Raw genomic sequence first — 19,640 nt, forward strand, 5'->3', positions numbered from 1 at the left:
GACCCTTGAATTGAGGCGAAGTATTTGTAAGACCATTTAAAAAAAAAAAAATCTGTACGCGTGAGTTAGCTGAAATTAGAATTTTAATATATTACAAGAAACGAACTCTCAATTCGCAAGTAACTCACCCTGTATGAGACACACAAATACAATGGTTACATCCTACGAGGGACATCTCCAAGAATTTATTGGTTATCACAGCAGATGTATCGGCAAAACCAAACAAGGAATGATCAGTAAATACAGTCTGCAAAATCAGAAGATCAGACATTCAATCAATTAAAAAAGAGGAAACATTATTTTGAGCAACATTTTAGTTATTAACAGAGTAAGAATGACGAAAATTGTCAATAACTTACAAGAGATATTGCTGAAGTGAGTGATCCTCCCTCTCGCTAATTTCAAACCCAAACTGTAGGAGGAAGTCTCTAATGTCCGAAGAAATACAATGTTTTATAAAAATCTGAATGTTTTCAATAAATATCTAGGAAATATGTTATAAAAAGTTGGGAAAAACAATCTCCATTTCAACTGCATTATTGGTCCATTATTGGCCTATTTTAACTGCGAGCAATTCAAACGATTCGAAATCTTCAGAAAAAATGGGCCATACTCAATGAAACTGTACTGTTTACGAAAGTTACAATAGAATTTTTATTTAAATCGTGGAGGAAAGGGGTTAAGTGAGTCCTCATATTTGACTGACTTAACTGCAAAAGTAGGGATTATGTGAAAACTCAATAAACTGTTCGCAATAACATGATGGCCTTAGGCCCGTTACACAGTCACGCGGAGTCCCGCGTGGCAAGATTGTTCTATTGATTCTTATGGGCGCATACATAGTCACGCGGAGGCCTCCGCGTGGCCCTATCCGCGCTCCGCGAGGCAGATAAGGCCATTGAACAAATGGGTGCTTACATAGTCAAGCGGAACTCCGCGCGCGGAGCAGCCACTTCTCTTTAAAATTTAAAAAGAAACGTGCATGGTAGCAAAAGCAAAATGCAAATTGATCCAGATTTCTTTTGATAGTGAGTTGCTAAATAATATTTTATACTGTTCTATAATACTATTTTCATATTTTTTAGTGTTATTTTTAATTTAGCTATATTGTCTTCGTTTAATTGGAACTTTCAATTAATGTCTTTGCTTAATTGGAATTGTACATGTGGTGCCTCTAATATACCACTGGTAACAGTATGTGACTATTGTAATTTTTGGACTTTCTTTCAACAAATTTCAGTTTCAGTTTCAATTATCACGGAGGTTAAATTAACACCATGTTAATGGGATCCCTCTTGTGAGGAACACAAAAAGCGTGACATTCGTGAACAGGCATGGAACGAGATATGTAAAAGTTTTTGTTGTTGTTGTTGTTGTTGTTGTTGTTGTAAAAATGAAGGTATGGACAATGAAAAAAGATAAATTGAGGCAATCTACTATGAAATAGTTGATTGGATGTGAAGTTCTAACCAAATGTACAAACATTGGTTGTTTTCATTTGTTAAAAAACAGTATCTGTTAAGTGCTGTATTTTAAGAGTGTGCATATGAATTTTATTTAAACTGAATTTTTATAATTTCGATGGATTTTTTTTCAATTAGGTATCGAACGACTGAATTGACGTACGGAAATTATTGAAGTACTTCTCGTCTTCTCGCAAATCTATATACACAGACGTAAAGCTCCCTTCAGACTTCTTTGAGAAACTAAGGGATGAATATTGAGACATTTATTTTTCTGTGTTCTTCGTTTTCTCTTCTTACAGAAATATTAAGATGCCACTATTGTCGTTTCGAACTTTTTATGTTGACTCGCAACACTGACTGAGAAGAATCATGTATATAATCACGTGACACGTAGCGCGTAGCTACGGATGACTGTGTAAGCACACACGCGTAGTGCGGACGGAGGAAGACGGAGCGCGGAGCTCCGCTTGACTGTGTAACGGGCTTTAGGGTGGGGTCCAGAAAATTGACCTATTAGCCTTCTCCGCACATTACATGGTAGTGAAACACGTATTTTTTCCGAAATTCGATGTTGCCAATAAATCCGAACTCCATGACAGCTCTCAGCCAGAATAAGAGGGGGGGGGGGTGGTGAGTAAAAGCTAATCTCCGTTACTTGAGTAAGGAATGGAATGTCTTAAATGTTTTGGCGAAGAAAAAAGTAGCCTGGAAGCTGGGAGTGCTTCGTGTTGCTTTGTTATTTGACACTTTCAACAGAATATATTTCTTCTTCCGTTAAGAAGGGGCGAATCATATGTGCAGGCAAGTTGGTCAATGTTTCTTCATTTCCCTGTTCTCTATATAGAAAGAATGAAATAAACAAAGAAGGCAAGATATACATTTTGGACTGTGCATTTTTTAAAAGATAAATATGAATGCATCTATTGAAAAAAAAAAAAAAAAAAAAACACGACAGAGATTTTAATCTATATAAAGTATCTTCAATTCTGGTCGAATGATAATATCTGAAATGCATGATGAAGAAGTAACTAACTTTCTCATTTAATAACAGATAAGGCAAAAAGAGATCAAAAATTATGAATAGTGTATTTTAGTTATATTTTACATTTTATTAAATTATTACATTATTCTTAATTATTTTATTACATAATCTCACTATATTTTACATCGATTATTTTTATAAGCATAGTCCGTCTTAATTTTCTTTCACTGATTTTTCCTCATGACACCGGAGGAACATTGGTATAATATTAAATTTTCTTCTTTCTCTTCGTTATTCGATAAAGATAGGAAAGATGCTTAGTGTTATATATAGACCACGGGATATAGATCAAGTGTACCCAGGATAGAACATCGCTAGTTATCAGCGAAACGAAACACTGTTCTCTTCTATATTATTATTATTATTATTATTATTATTATTATTATTATTATTATTATTATTATTATTATTGTTGTTGTTGTTGTTGTTGTTGTTATTATTATTATTATTATTATTATTATTATTATTATTATTGCGCAGAGCTATTTTATTTACTAGGGATCTAGGTACACTTTGAATGCATTTTAACATTACAATGAGATATGGGGAAAATTTGAAAAGGATTCTGACAAATAATAAGTAAAACATAGTATCTCACTATTCGTTTGATGGGAAAATGAAAATCGTGGAGAATTCTGCCAAGATTTCCCGCTGCATAATTCTGAAAACTTCCCAATTGTAATGTGAAATTTAGCACCAGGAAATGTAGTTTTACAAAATAGTGAGTTTTAATATGCTTTGTTTCGGATTGATTCCCGATCAAGCACACGGAATTTTCACAGTTTTTAACCTACATCTTTAGACAACTGAATTAAAAAACAGGGAACCTTGGCCTAGAACAACAACAAAGAAAGCAATGTTATGACCACACGTGACACAACTTGCCTTCGTTAGCTCTTGGTAACATTAGTAAATTATTAGTTTTATTATCGCTAATCATAAAATTATTTATTACCTGGCTGAAGAACCAGCGTTCACGGGAAGAGTAGATTTCTGGAGAATATTTGAAATATGTATCATATTTGAACCCTCTTTGCATTTTGAATAGGTATTTGAATTGAAATTAAATGATAAAAGCCTAGGCGACCCAAATGATATTTTCAAAAATTGATTTTAAACTGTTCAGCAGCTTTTGAAATGTTCTAATTTTTAACCCTTTCCCCCTAGGATACGCCTTTAATGAAAGTGGCATGAAAGAAACCCGACTCGAAATGAAAAGAAATGAAATGAAATCTTTGAGTTTTACGTCCCACGGTTATGCCGGTTAGGCTAAAGGAGACGGTGATGATGAGTAATGAATGAAATGATGGAATGAAGAAAGTGGGAGGAAACGGGGGAACCCCGAGAAAACCCACGCACACGGTGTTTGTCCACCACAAAGTTCACTTGGCGGGGTCTGGGATCGAACCCGGGACCCCAAGCACCAGAGGTGAACGCTCTACCACTGAGCCACCGCGGCCCCCTAAACCCGACTCGAGTCAACGTATCTACATTGCAAACTCCATTTGAAACAGTCTATCCGTTTTTCTTATGATGATGAGATAAATAACATCAGTTTGAGTGTGGAGGAAATACACCTCTTAGGATAGTCATTATGATGAAAGAGACATGAAAATCCAGCTCAAGCCAATTGCTAATGTTCCAAAATTCTTTTCAAATGGTTCAGCAGTCTATTTCGTGATGATGAGACAAGACAGTCTCGATTGCCTTCTTTCCAAAATTTTCTTTTTTACTTTCGGGCGACGATAGGAGAGAACAAAGTACAGCAATTATGAAAAAATCGAGATTTAAACGAATTTGTACGTTGGATGGCCTCTGCATACCTCAAAACGGAGTTCTGGACGTCTGTTCGTCCCAATGAAAATATGTTCGGTCGCCTAGAGGGCATATCTACGGTTCAACGTATCGAGATGTAATTTTAAACTTAAGGTTTCTATAAGATTCTCTAGCGGCTCTTTTCGAATTTTCTTACTACTGCCAAAATTACGAGTTTTGCTGGAAGATGAAAATCAAAATTTGTGATTTTCTTGAAAACGCTTCTAAATATTTTTTTCGTGTTTCATCAATCATTGTTTTATAAATACATGATTCATAACAATCTGATATTATGGAATAACTCATTTGTCCTGAAAATATCCACAAGGAGAAGTTTACTCGCGGGGGTGAGTGTTTCAGACGGTTCATTTTTTCATATTTCGTAAATAAATGTTTGATTACTGACTTAACAAAACAGCATAACTTATTTATCCTGAAAAATCCACAAGAGGTAGTTTAGTTTTGGAGCGAGTTTTTCCCGGATGATTTTTTTCAAAAACAAAACAGGCGATACGTAACAATTTGATTATATAATATTCCTATAATGCCAGTTAAATAATTTCCCGCGAATAAACCCGGATGGAGTAATTTCCTAATAGTAGTGAGTTTATTATCTATATATATAAAAGAGAACGCACAAATCCTTTGTTACCTCATCACGCTAATACGGCTGAACCAATTTCTTTTATTTTTGGGGGGTTATTAGGATTTGGACCCTAGATGGTTTTTATCATATCACTTTAATTTTTAATTACCAGTGTCTTGAGATAATTGACCATTCAAGTGTCCATAACGTACAAATCCTTTGTTAGTTCATCATAGGTAAAAATAAACGTATTTATATGCAACCCGCATGACCGTGTAACTCGGCGGGTTAACATAAATGACAGGCGATATAATGTTAAAATTAATGCAATCTACTATGGTTTTTATCATATCACTTGAAAGCGAAAACTTCCGGGGTGACCGCAGCGAAGCGGGGCGGGTTAACATAAATGACAGGCGATATAATGTTAACATTTAATGCAATCTTCTATGGTTTTTATCATATCACTTGAAAGCGAAAAAGTAAAAATTATCTAAGTAACAAAGTTTATTGCGTTCCGGGGTGACCGCAGCGAAGCGGGGTGAACGCTGCTAGTTGGATGATATTGTTAAAAGCAACTCAAGCGATTTTGTTTATATATCATTAATAATTCTGTAATGTTGCGCAAATTATTTCACAAGAAAATATCTGCAACAGGTAGTATTTTTCTTTCTTTTTACAACTTCCTTAAATACAACTAGTGTGGTTTGTTGATACCTCATAAACAAATATTTAATTAATAACCCTGATGTACGAGGGCGCCATTAGTCACTTCTTATGAAAACATTCATGTAGGTGATTTTCTTCAAACGAAATTTTCCCAAAACATGATGTTGTTCACATTCCATGTTTAAGCAATAACTGCAGCATAATAGGACATAGTTTAGGAAATTGGAGCGAGAAAATTTAGTAGAGTGGCCTGTATCTTTTATTACATATTGAGAATATAATTACAGAATTTTTCCTCTTAAAAGTGGAATTTCACAAATGCTGGAGCAAGTGTTCACTTGCTTTTAATAATGAGTTTATATACTAAGTTTCATCTCCCTAACATGTGAAATACTCTATTTTTGGCATACATTTTAAACCCTATTCCTCTACTTTAACATTCGTCGTCTGAGATTCAATACTGTGTAAGTAACATTTCACCAATTTTACAAGAGAGACAAAAACTGTTCCTAGCTTCAACCTCATTATACGCGGTATTACTTTGAGGGAATAACAGAGCCATTTGTCGTGATATACGTGTACTACTTAAACAGATTGTGTTCCATCCTATACTGATTCTAATGGTATCAAAAACTCAAATTCGCCAAAACTGGAGATACGCGGTGTTGATCTCTGAACATGATATGCATTTTGATGACATAACAAGTGAGTATTGTTTCACTATAACTAAGACTTCTAAACTATGCGAATTCGAGGAGGAGATTAAAACGTACTCTTGGGACACTAAACCGATTGAGAAAAAACGTTTCTTGTTTTACTCATTTAAAAACAAATATTGTACTCATTGTTGGTGCTTTAATATAAAAGTCGTGCACAAGTAAATGCTTATTTATTTTAGCGATTCTGTTAATCCGGAAATTTGGTTAAACGGAACGGTAGTGCAGTTTATTTAAAAAATATTCTTAATTTTATAAATTATTGAAACAAAGTTGAAATAAGCAAAATAAATAAATAAACAATTCATTCTTCTTAATAGTTTAAAGTGATGTATATTTAATATTTTAAGACAAATTTAAGAATAAATTATAATTTATTACCTTCGCATTAAGTGAATATTATCATAATCTCTTGCTGTGGATAGAATAAACAATAAAAATACAGTGTTCTCTGAAATATTAAAATATTGGTGTGGTAGTATACGTTAAAATCTCTTATTTCTATTCATTTACTTGAAGTAACACCAAACGAAGCATCAATCGAAATTAGCAAGGGGGAAAAAGAGGAAAAAGGAAAGTGGCCTCTTAAAGCCACATGTGTAAGTCGTTAATAACGGTGTACGGGAACCAAAACTATGGCAACGTCGTTGGACACACGCTAAGTTACAATGTCACTAGTAAGAGGTACGACTGTTAGGACACTTCCGATTACCACCCACTAAGGCTTTCTTGATATTGTCAGCACAATAAACACATACATCATATTATGTTAATATAGAATTTACCAAAGTTATCACAGAATATATATATATATATATATATATATATATATATATACACCTGGGGGAAGGGAAGATTTAGCTTTTCGTTCTCAATTGATTTTAAATGCAAGTAGTGGACATGATTGTTAAGTCTCAAAAAGTATACTCCATACTCCGTGAAAATCTAACATTTTTACGGAAGATATCTTGGATCATGCTTTTTTAATCTGAGGAGAGAGAAGGGGGGATAGATAATCAATATCACTCTAGGGGGCTAAATTCACCGCTTGACTGATTTTGATCCTAAGCACTAGGGGTTATGGAAAAGTCCAAGAAAGTATACAAAATATTGTTATCAAAACAGAAAATGAGTTTTATATGTTATCATGGAAACTAAAAATATCGGGGAAATGGGGTAATACCACTATTTTATTTTTTACTGATTTTAGCTAAATACAGACTGAATGAATGATTGTCGAACCTTAAAGAAAATGTACGACATACTACACCAAAATAGAACAACTGTAATGAAAATTATCGTGGAATATATATTTGATTTCGCAGTTTAATTCTTGGCAGATTTTAATCCTAAAGTCTGATGATACTTGTAATGCCATAAAGAAAATATACATTAAGTTTTATCATAATCAATTTTTTTTTATGTAGTTTATACTGGAATATTGTCCTGTATGTACACTCATGTCCAAAATGATTGTCGGATATCTATAACTGTCTTCTTGTAAGAATATAATTTGATAATGATTTTGCAGGGTACTTTTAATACTGATACTATGTGTATAATCAGGAAATGTATATGTGTGGTAAATTTCATAGGAAAAGAATTATAAATACGAAAATTAGAATGGGTAAAACAAAATGTTGCTAAATGGACAAGAAAGTTTTATTTTCGTTTTATTGTTCTTATTTTCTGCTCTTTTGACATGAAATTTGAAACATACATGTCTTTTCCGATTATACACATATTAACATGTATATAAGAAATACCGGGCGAATTCGTTGTCAAATTATATTCCTACAACAACGTATTATACTTCGAACTACAACGAAAGATCAAATTAAACCTAACAAATAAATTTCGTGAACTCAGAACGTTAAACTTGTTTGTTATGAGACTTACTTTTAGCTTTACTTAAATACATGTGTCCAAAAATTAAAAATAAACTAAAATAAAAACATCCTACTCTTTAGCATTGCAATAAAATTTAAAAAGAAAAAAAGGTTGTTTAGATGGTTCTTTGGATGGTTGTTTAATTGGAAGTATCTCTCTCAATAGCTAGTTTGAAAGTAAAAAAAAAAAAAAAAAAAAAAAAAAAAAAAAAAAGTATACTTAAGTTTCAGTGGTGGTGCAAGAATATACCTCGAGTACTGTTTTACTTGAGTATTTATACTATCAAAAAAGAATTATTATTATTTTGTTTTGGGCCTAATTTTAAACCTTAATGACTTACTGTTGTTTTTTTAACTTAAAGTAATTTATTTATTAATACTCTAATACATTTATTTTTTTTTTATCTAAACTCAATTATAAATTGGTTTTAAAAATCTTAAAATCTTTTTTTGAATAAAGTTACAATCAGTATTTCTTTCAGAAACAATGTTCCGGAGGGCACACTTAGTATTCCGGGAGGCACTGTTGGTACCATCCTATTTATTATTGTATTGAATACGTATTATTTTGGTCTCCTCTCCGGGAAGAAGGGCACTTCCAGAGCTCCGGAGGACTGTGGCCCCCGAAAAACGTGTTTGGAAGAAACACTGGTTACAATCATCTTCAGCTTTTATCTTTTTAAAAATTTTGACAATGGCTACTAAAGTTTTTACATTCTTGTATCTGAGTTTTACAAATATCGAAACACTATTAGCTTTTTGTCTTTGTTTTTTTTTTTTTTTTTTTTTTTAATAAATAATAAATTATATATTATTTTATACAAAATCTTAAAGTAAAAATACACAATCTTATTTTACGACCTATTGTGGGAATAAGTTTTAGCTATGAATCCACACAGATACTTTTTCTCTATCTTTGATCTATTAACAAGTTCAAAATGGAAAACTTACCTTTAGACCCATGAGTCGAGCAATTACCATGGCCTCATGGGCTAGAGCAGAAAACGCAGAATGACCATGTACTATCGTTATTTGTTCCCTGATAAATATATATCGGATAATTGGAAGAGATGCGATCATTGTGGGAAGAACACATTGGTTGTAAAATACTTTTACAGGTAAGTAGAACACCTAGAAGAAACAGTAAAGAAAAGAAAATTGATCTGACCTTGTAATGTTCAATATTATTATTGTTGCTTTTAACTTCTACAACCATTTACCTCACTACTGTAGTCGTCGTTACTCTTAATAAGGATGGATGGGAAATGCGACGGAGAAACAGTGAAATAGTTGCCAAAATTTTAAGTCATAATACTAATGTGGTACTGAAATGATCTGGCACATTTTTAGCAATCGTAACACGAAAGCTAACTTGTAATACAGTAGAAGCCCGGTATAACGCGGTTCGATATATATCGCGGATTCGCACGTAATGCAGGAGAAAGTATATCCCCCAACAAGAAATAACGTAGTTTTTTAGATAAAAATTTACTTTTGGAAGTTAAGTTAAAACAATAAACATTCTGGTAAAAGCTGTTCTGCAGTGTAGCTTTTCCATTAGAGTAGTTTCTTTCCCCTCCCCCTAGTTGACCACAAGCTGAGCATTCCAAAGGATTTCAGAGAAGAAACAGGATAGATTGATTTTTGTCACTTCCACGGTCACACTTTGATATACCGCGGTCAAGTTATAACACAGGATAAAGCATATCCCCCAGCAACCGCGTTATATTAGGCTTCTATTGTACTCTATAATACTTAACAAGGTGAAGTGATTTCGAGAGTTGCCCCTGCTTACTTCGTCGGTCACTAAAGAAAGAAGAGCACAGACTTCAAAGACCTTACTTTCTTATTTGTTCCATTTCAACGACGCACTGTAACATGAGTCACTCTATTTAAAAGGTGTCTGTTGGCCAACTAAATTAAACCTGATGTTACTAAATCACATACACATATAATTTTTAAGACCTGAGTTGCATCAGCAAAAGAACACATTTTCAACAAGTCTTTGTTTAGTCACATGCACCGTTAGAGGTACTACAATATTCCACAAAATATTACTACCGTAGAACGCATGTTAAATATTCTTCTTCTTCTTCTTTTTAACCTTTACCCAATTAACTGATAAAAATAGAACACTTTTATGTAGTTCCGTATACCTTTTTTTCCTTTCTTTTCAGAAATTTTAAGTTACATCAATATTTCTTTTTCTACAGCCACTAAAATCTATGCTTCTGGTGGTCAGACAACTTGTAGAGTGAACAGAGTTCAACTTATCCTCTTTCTTTCCAGAAATTCCTCCCAACAGCACAGCATACAAACCGATGACAATTAATTAGACGATTGTAAACATACTCTAATTAAACAATCACAATCATGTTTCTAAGTTTTCAAAACACAAAACTAAAGAGAGAACCATAATAAAAATTACATAAACAAATGAAAACAAACATAAACAGCATAAGAAACAGAATGCTTAAAAATTGTAGGAGGAAAAACTGAACGCTACAATAGTTAAAACTTGTATTACTTCGGACAAAAATACACCTTACATGGAAAAAAATGAGGTAAAATTATTAGTATAATGTCACAGAGTTTTGTCGTGTATATTAAAAGAGATTGATCACAATTGCTACTAAATGATAATTCGAAAATGGTTCGACAAAAGTAACAGGAGGAAACATGAGAGACTCGAGGACACTCTCAGACACAAGCGAATGTTTATTACAATCTCACATGGTCTGGAGTCGAACCAGAAGTTCTTTGTACCATAGATAAATGATCCACTACTTATCCATTGTCCTTCCCATAAAAATTAAATAATTGTATATTTTGCAACAAAACCATTAAAAAAAAAAAAAACTCTTTTGTTCAAACATAGAGATACTTATACAAAAGGCTCTCAGAATCTTTAATATATAAATGCTCCGATCAATATCAAAAAGCACAACAATTTTTTATGGCAAATAAAACCTAATAATATATCTCAAAATTAAGAATCAGGATCCGTTGGATTATTACGTAATATTGATCAATTATCATATATAGCCATGTTTAAATTTACGATATGTTTACCTTTAATCCGTTGGTCATATACCTCACTCCAACTCTTTGGCCATAGGAATGAGTCATTACGATAACTTTATGTCCACGTTCTATTAGACACTGGGAGAGGTTGAATATGTGCTCTTCGACTCCACCCATATTGGGATAGAAGAAATCTGATACCATACTGAAAGGAAAGGATGGTTGTGAATTATGAAAGCTTACACTTCCAGATTTGATACAGGCATTATCTACCAAAGTTAATGCAAAGGATTTGATTTCTGCTCAGACTGACAAACGTAATTCATCTGAACGAAAATTGAAATTTACTTTACCTCTGTGGCCCCTGACATGAAGATTGTAACGGACAAAAATTTCTGGTTTCGCTCCGTTACAGACATTTTAATACTTTAACAAATTGTGTCATTTTCATCTTCCATAATAGCTATTTAATTACGAACAAAAGGAAAGTATGTATACTGATGTTGATTGAAAAAGTGTAAGATACAATGGTTATTATTGATTAGTGTCCTGTGTATAGATTGTGATATGAATAAGATGGAAGCTATATCTGAGTAAATAAGTTTCGGGTCCCCTCAACTACTTCATCTCACCTTACGATGTGCTAAGTGATCATCTAAGGCCCGTTACACAGTCACGCGGAGCTCCGCGCGCGGAGTCCCGCGTGGCAAGATTGTTCTATTGATTCTTATGGGTGCATACATAGTCACGCGGAGGCCTCCGCGCGCTGAGCAGCCTCCGCGTGGCCCTATCCGCGCTCCGCGAGGCAGATTAAGCCATTGAGCAAATGGGTGCTTACATAGTCAAGCGGAACTCCGCGCGCGGAGCAGCCACTTCTCTTTAAAATTTAAAAAGAAACGTGCATGGTAGCAAAAGCAAAATGAAAATTAATCCAGATTTCTTTTCTTATTTTTGGTAGTGAGTTGCTAAATAATATTTTATATTGTTCTATAATACTATTTTCATATTTTTTAAGTGTTATTTTTAATTTAGCTATAATGTCTTCGTTTAATTGGAACTTCCAATATTAATGTCTTTGCTTAATTGGAACTGTACATGTGGTGCCTTTAATGTACCACTGTTAACAGTACGTGACTTGTAATTTTTCGACTTTCTTTCAACAAATTTCAGTTTCAGTTTCAATTATCACGGAGGTTAAATTAACACCATGTTAATGGGATCCCTCTTGTGAGGAATACAAAAAGCGTGACATTCATGAACAGGCATGGAACAAGATATGTAATTTTTTTTTTTTTTTTTTTTTTTTTTTGTAAAAATGAAGGTATGGACAATGAAAAAAGATAAATTGAGGCAAATAATTTATCTCTATTATTAAATAGTTGATTGGATGAAAAGTGATTGGATGTGAAGTTCTAACCAAATGTACAAATATTCGTTATTTTCATTTGTTAAAAAAACAGTATCATGACATTTTTTAAAGGAAAGTGCTGTATTTTAAGAGCCTATGTATATGGATCCTATTGAAACTACATTTTTATAATTTCGATGGAACTTTTTCAATTAGGTCATCGAACGACTGAATTGACGTACGGAAATTATTGAAGTACTTCTCGTCGTCTCGCAAATCTATATACACAGACACAAAAGCTCCCTTCAGACTTCTTTGAGAAACTAAGGGATGAACCTTGAGACATTTATTTTTCTGTGTTCTTCGTTTTCTCTTCTTACAGAAGTATTAAGATGCCACTATTGTCGTTTCGAACTTTTCATGTTGACTCGCAACACTGATTGAGAAGAATCCTGTATATAATCACGTGACGCGTAGCGCGTAGCTACGGATGACTGTGTAAGCACACACGCGTAGTGCGGAGGGCGGAAGACGGAGCGCGGAGCTCCGCTTGACTGTGTAACGGGCCTAATACTTACTTATGCGTTCGTCTGTAAATTAAACAAATGCAATTAGCAAAATGCATATAATATGATCTATTTGTGATGACGTCAAAACTGTATTTTATTTTGTTAGTTGAGGCTTGAAGTAGTGTACCGTATATTTGTATATTGTCTGATATGTATGAGATGGTTGATATGAATATAGAGTCGACGAGTGGTTGTATATATGGATTCCATCTATAAAGAGTAGTTTGAGTTCGAGCCAAATGTATGCCGAACTGAATCAAGTGGAAGTTGGTGTTAGAATCCCGAATAATAATAGCCACAATATTGACCTAATCTTAAGGATCGCCACTATATATATATACAGATAGTTTTTAAAGGTGAATGTACGTGTCTTTGCAAGTTTACCCCTATATAGTTTACGTCATTGACAATCTATTCCTTAAGAAACGCTAACATGTTAAACCGCCATAATTGACTTCAGGGGTTCCAATCCAGAGCGAACCAGGAAATGCAATATCCGTAAACCGTAAACTAAACTTCTGAAATTTTTATTGTTATAAGATTGATTCAATCTATCAAAACATTAAGTCGTTTAGATGCAACTTGGAATGAAAGCTCTTTATGAACTGGTAATCACATATTATATAGGCGACTTTATATTGACTTACTTCGATTAACTTTAGAGGTAAACAAAGTATATTAGTAGGAATATGTTTTCCTTAAAATAAGTCTAGCATTTAGCTTACTCCCCGGTAAGCGTAAGTGTGTTAGATTCGGTTACCTTAAGTTACGTGATCGTAACTAAGATTGGCTTGAATTAATGAAGTTAAGTTTAAGTTAATCTGCTTTTAGTATTATATATGATAGATAAAGAAAGAAATTAAAAAAAAAAAAAAAGATTTTATTTCACTCTTTGTATATCACTACTTTTACTATCTTAGGTCATGTGACGTTTAGTTAGTTTAGTGTGATAGGTGAGTTTTAAGCTGGCCTAATTTTTAAATTTCGGGGGAGGCGGATCAACTTTATAGTGATTCTTTTTTCGTATATTTGAACTTAATCTGCATCTAAATAAGCTAAGGAATGTCAAGCTACTATTCGAAGAAGACATTGAAAGGCACCAGCAAAACATTGGTGCTAAAGATTTACCACATTCACTTGATCCCTAGTCTTCCGTTGCAAGCGCTGCTATCGGATGAAGGAATTCCACTCGCTTTCTCTCGCTTAGCAATAGCTGAACCCTTATTGGCTCAACGTGTGAGTGTGTGAGCTTTAGTTCGCATTTTTGCCACGGCTCAAGACATTTTGGCAGCACAATAGTATGCAATTTGGAACCATATACGACGGTAAGTCAAAACTTATTCGCAATTTTGAGGTAACTCTAATTACATTGTTGATACTGATCTCTGGCCTCGTTTGTTTTATTATTATGCTGTTGTGGTCATGCTATGGAAGTTTGATCCTCCTAATTCCCCCATTTGCCTTCCTTTTGTTGAAGATAGATCATGACTGCTCCATTACAAGTTCGCAATAAAGAGGAACAATGAGTAGTGATCCGGTTTTTGCGGTCGGAAAGTGTATGAGGGACCGCAATCCAAGACTTTCGGCGGCATTTATTCCGAAGTTGGGCGTCCGCTTTCCCCACGTTTTTTCGCTGTTATCTCCTTTGCACACTTTCTGCAATTTGTAATTAGGTTCATTAATCCGTGTTCCTCACCAACTTTTAAAAGATTTTGCTCGTTATCAACGTATTGCTTCACAAATGTTAAAACTGTTAGTTCATAGCCCTTGTACATTCCCCATGTTAATAACATAAATGCTCGTTTCTTCCCACAATGCAACTGTTCGGCACCAAACGGGAACAGTGTCTTGCCGCAACGGTGTGTCTACGAATGGATTGAAAATTTAAAAAAAAAATGGTCGCACAAGAGTTACGCACGAAAAAGGAGCCAGGTAACTACCTACGGCCACAAATGATGACAACATTGAGCGTGCACGTGATATGGTTCTGTTAGACAGATGAGTGACTATTCATGAAGTGACATATTGTCTGGTTCAGGCTCGTATCCAGGGGGGTCTAGGGGGCGGCCCCCCTTAAAATTTTCACGGTAGGCTTGCAAATGAACTATAATATGGTGATGAACCATAATATTTTTGGATCGCCCCTTCCCCCTAAATTTTTGGGCTGGCTACCGGGCTGGTCTGGTTCGTGATACATTTTCCATCACAAAAAACGGATCACAGCTCGTTGTGCCTTTTTTGGTGCAAACTTCCAAACTTTTTAGCTCCTGTTTCGTGCGTAACTCTTGTGCGACCATTTTTTAAAATTTTCAATTCATTCGCAGACACACCGTTGCGGCAAGACACTGTTCCCGTATTGAGCCGAAAGTCTTTGATTGTGGTCCCTGATACACTTTCCGACCACAAAAACCGGATCACTACTCGTTGTTTTTCTTTATTGCAAACTTGTAATGGTGCGGCCATGATCTATCTGCAACAAAAGGAAGACAAATGGAAGGAATTAGGATCAAACTTTCATAGCATGACCACAACCACATAACAATAAAATAAACGAGGACAGAGGTCGTATGAACAATGTAAGAAAAAGAATGGCAATATTGCGCATAATGTTTTTACTTATCCTCTTATTTTTAAAATTTCGGGAAGAAATACGTAACATCATTTTAATACAGCATTTTGTAAATAATCAAAATATGTAGAGATCTTACTTCTCAGATGTGTAATAACGTAGAAATATATGAACGAAAGTCGAAGATTTTAAGCACGCCTTCTTTCATGGGAAATCATTACAGAGTGAAGCAAAGTATGAACGCATTGTGCTAACCCATGATACGCAACTACGAAACATTCCGAATCTCTAAACAGTGAAATACATTTCGTACAAAATTTCAAATTACAAGGTAATTTCTTTTTTTTCTTCTTCTTCTTCTTCTTTCCTATTTGCTTTCGTTCATACACATTGTGTACATCGTATGTAGAAAATTTTGCACAAGAATTAATGAAGAAAGTATGAAAGCGGACGGCAATGAATAACAGCGTTTGTCTCGTCACTATTTTCAACGCACCGCTACCCTTTTTGAACGCAGGCCGCGACAACTATCCCGTGGGATCGAGATACACGAATTTCCATGTAAGGGTATCTAGTACAAGTAAAAATTGATTCTGTATGCAGTAATAAAGAAAGTAAGAATTTTATTCAAACAATTTAACTTTTGATCAATTATTTTCGTATTTATAGCCCATGACAATTAGCCTTCTTAAAATGAATCTACACCAAGGAATGCAACTTCTACCATAAGAAACAAGTTTAAAAGGTAACAAGAATAGATTTCGTAATGAAACAAGTAAATATGTAAGCCTAGTTAATATATGCATGGCAAATATTTTTAATTCAGATTGTAATTTTGCTCCAAAATATTTTTATCGTCAAACATAGTTGGGCATTTATTCCGAAGTTGGGCGTCCGCTTTCGCCACGTTTTTTCGCTGTTATCTTCTTTGCACGCTTTCTGCAATTTGTTACTAGGTTCTTTAATCCGTGCTCTTCACAAACTTTTGCAAGATTTTGCTCGTTATCAACGTATTGCTTCACTAATGTTAAAACTGTTACTTCATTGCCCTTGTACATTCAACATGCTGATAACATAAATGCTCATTTCTTTCCCACAATGCAACTGTTTTGTTACCTTGCACCAAGTAGTTCCCTCCGCTCGCCGTATAGTCCCATGTTTATAACCGCTTATATATAACAAATAAACAGATTTTTCGAGACTCTTATATATTATCAAGCACACAAACGATCAAATTATCCATATCTTTCCTGTAAATTTTAAAAATTTTGCTGGAAACGGACGCCCAACTTTGGAATTTAACACCATAGTTGCGTAAATGATCCATAATGAAAAACACTACATACGACACAAAACACGTGTCTCGTAATTATGCGGCACAGCTTTGCGACACCTCTACGGTTGCCTTGTACATTACTTTCACATAGCTATTCACTTCAAGTCTTCATTAAGGAGTGCCATGGTAAAAAGCATACTTTCTATTTCATATTTCTACCTTATTATCATACATGTTAGAGGTAAGATCCCGATATATTTTGAATACTTGCATAATCCTAATGTGAAATCTACTAGCATACTCCGTCCGAGGATATTACAAATTTATGCTCCCATGAAATGGAAAATACCCAAGATTTTATTATTTTAACTAAATAATCGCATCTATGCGTGAATCAATGTAGTTCAGAATTAAACTTCGTCTTTCTTTTTAATTAGCCACCCTGCACTGATAATTCTATTTTTGGTTACTCTCAAGCTGACATTTCGTTTGATTTTGTTCATTTCTACGTAATATTGTACATACTCAATGAATAATCCATAAAAGTATGAGCGTCCTGCTCCTTTGGGAACTGATGCAGCTTCATGTATACTATATCCTGATAGGTATTGTATTTAAGAGCCGCCATCTGCAGCAGTTAACCTTTTGGTTGGTGTTTTCAAGGTGATCCGTGTTTTATACTCAGTCCTCCTAAAATCATCTGCACCCAGTAATGCAACGTATCCCTTAAGAAACCCTTTCTAAAGCAGTAAGAGTGCATTAGTTAATAATTCATGAATATTACTCCATAAAATAGGATAGAGCTGTAAAGGTGTAAAAAGACTAATTTGAAGTTAACGGTAAGTAGAACTTTTTTCATATTTTTCTCTTTCAAAGTTAAACCTAAATTTACCACGTTTGGCAAGCCTAAAGTACACAGTTCTTTTTTTCTCTCACTTTTCGTTTACATCCTATGTAAACAAATGAGTTTTTGCATTTCCAGTGAACAATCTGAGAAACTAGTAGCTTTCTAACTTATGAACCTGGAACCAATAATATATAATTACTTACCACACCCTGTGCTTCATATTAATATTATAAATACTATCACAGTATTACCATCATTTTTATATGGCTTATGCTCCACTCCCAGCGGTTCTTCTTCTGCTAGGGGACCAGCTGATGAAAATTTCAACTTTCTTTTGTTAACAAAAACATATCGTTATGCGTAGATTGGTCATGGTTGCCAATAATGAAAATTTCAAATCCTAATTAATTTAACTTTTGAATTATGTTCATAGTTATCGTTAATAAAACGAGTATTTATAAATCTACCATATGGATCATTCTTTAGCTAAGATAAATTACATAAGAATTTCATTCATTAATATCTTAATTTACTATGTAATAACACGGAAGAGTTCTTAAAATAATATCTTGTTACTTATGATTTTCAGCTAAACTTCATATATTGCAATATGGAGTCATTTTAACTTGTTAAAATTATCTTAGATAAATAGAAGTAGTTGAATTAATCTAAAAAATAGAATTTATATACAGTAGCAACCATTCTGACAACTTTCAGCTTTTAATGACCCATTGCAGATGTTAGCCACCCTGAACAGCAGCCAGCGCTCTGCAATCAATTCATCCTACACGATATTCTGTGGTGAACAGAACATGGCTGCTATGTTTCACCGCAGGTGTGGGGAGCGCGTAACTCTTACAAATGGAAATAAAACAGCAACTAGAAATTTTGCTGAATTCAACTATGGATTGGTATTCAGCAGTGAGCCGCTTATTGATAATCAACTATTTGAGGTTATGATTGACAAAAAGGTAATGTAATCACTTGCTTGTAATTTCCAGTCGGACATTACGCACACCTATGTTGTGTATTTCTTTGTTGGAGAAATTACACATCACCTGGAATGTTATTGTTGTTTATATAGTTTAGTGCATGTTTAAACTTGATATATGAATAGGTAAGGTATGTTAGACAGAAAGGATTAAACAAGAGGCATTACAATGTTATGAGATTTCCCTATTGCCATTGTTGACAACTGTTAGTGCTAGGGTGAAGTAAAAATTTTTAACGCTGTAATTGTGGGGTTACTGCTTATTCCTCACCAGAAATTAACATATTATAGAAATTTACTTTGTACTTTCGTAACGATAAACAGTTATGGTTAATCATATGGTGATTATTCAATAAAGAAAATAGTAAACAGATGTGTTCGCTTTTTCCCTAGGTCAACATTATGGTTTGAGGCTATGAATTATTTTTAAATGTTTCAGGGAGTGAGATTTTTAACCGCGTATGTTTATTTCGGTAATAGTTAAGAACAGCTACTTCTCATCTCCCGTGCACGAGGATACATCTTACTGTTGCACTACCTAAACACCCTAAGTACAAGGGCAAGAACTCAGTCTATTACCTACTTTTTAACATCCTAGATAGTCAATGAATATTTCCTGAAAGTATGGCGTTTCTCGTCCTTCCCTAAATGGGAAGTACGGCTTCTTAACTATAACCTTTATTTCTTTTATGTAAGAAAGAAATGAATGAAGTATATTTCGTAGTAACAGGACCAGTTCTGTAAAGAAAAATCGCTGCCTATTACGAGTTCTTTTAAACGCAGTTACGAGTTCTTTTAAACGCAGTATACCAACGATGCTTCGGATCGAGAAT

General features: G+C 34.1%; 2 protein-coding genes across 5 annotated transcripts in view; one reads left to right on the plus strand and one right to left on the minus strand.

Annotated features, from left to right (window-relative positions):
* The window catches only part of PIG-A (phosphatidylinositol glycan anchor biosynthesis class A), a 37,121-nt gene extending 18,949 nt beyond the window's left edge, over positions 1–18,172 (minus strand). Inside the window, exons 1-4 of one of the 2 annotated variants that reach the window (XM_081737173.1) lie at positions 18,020–18,172; positions 11,256–11,412; positions 9,135–9,314; positions 129–247 (exon numbers count right to left, since the gene is read on the minus strand). In XM_081737173.1, coding sequence (XP_081593299.1) covers positions 129–247; positions 9,135–9,314; positions 11,256–11,412; positions 18,020–18,036 — 473 coding nt within the window. In that variant the 5' untranslated portion in view covers positions 18,037–18,172. The remainder of the gene's footprint in view (positions 1–128; positions 248–9,134; positions 9,315–11,255; positions 11,413–18,019) is intronic. The other variant, XM_081737174.1, reaches the window with a different exon arrangement.
* A 414-nt stretch (positions 18,173–18,586) lies between these two features.
* The window catches only part of Neurl4 (neuralized E3 ubiquitin protein ligase 4), an 86,994-nt gene continuing 85,940 nt past the window's right edge, over positions 18,587–19,640 (plus strand). For 2 of the 3 annotated variants that reach the window (XM_081737170.1, XM_081737171.1), the window contains exon 1: positions 18,588–18,787. In XM_081737170.1, the coding sequence (XP_081593296.1) occupies positions 18,629–18,787 (159 nt within the window). In that variant the 5' untranslated portion in view covers positions 18,588–18,628. Of the gene's footprint in view, positions 18,788–19,640 lie in introns of all 3 variants that reach the window. The other variant, XM_081737172.1, reaches the window with a different exon arrangement.

Source organism: Thermobia domestica, chromosome 13 (assembly GCF_964235325.1).
Source record: "Thermobia domestica chromosome 13, izTheDome1.hap1.1, whole genome shotgun sequence".
Classification (NCBI taxonomy): domain Eukaryota; kingdom Metazoa; phylum Arthropoda; class Insecta; order Zygentoma; family Lepismatidae; genus Thermobia; species Thermobia domestica.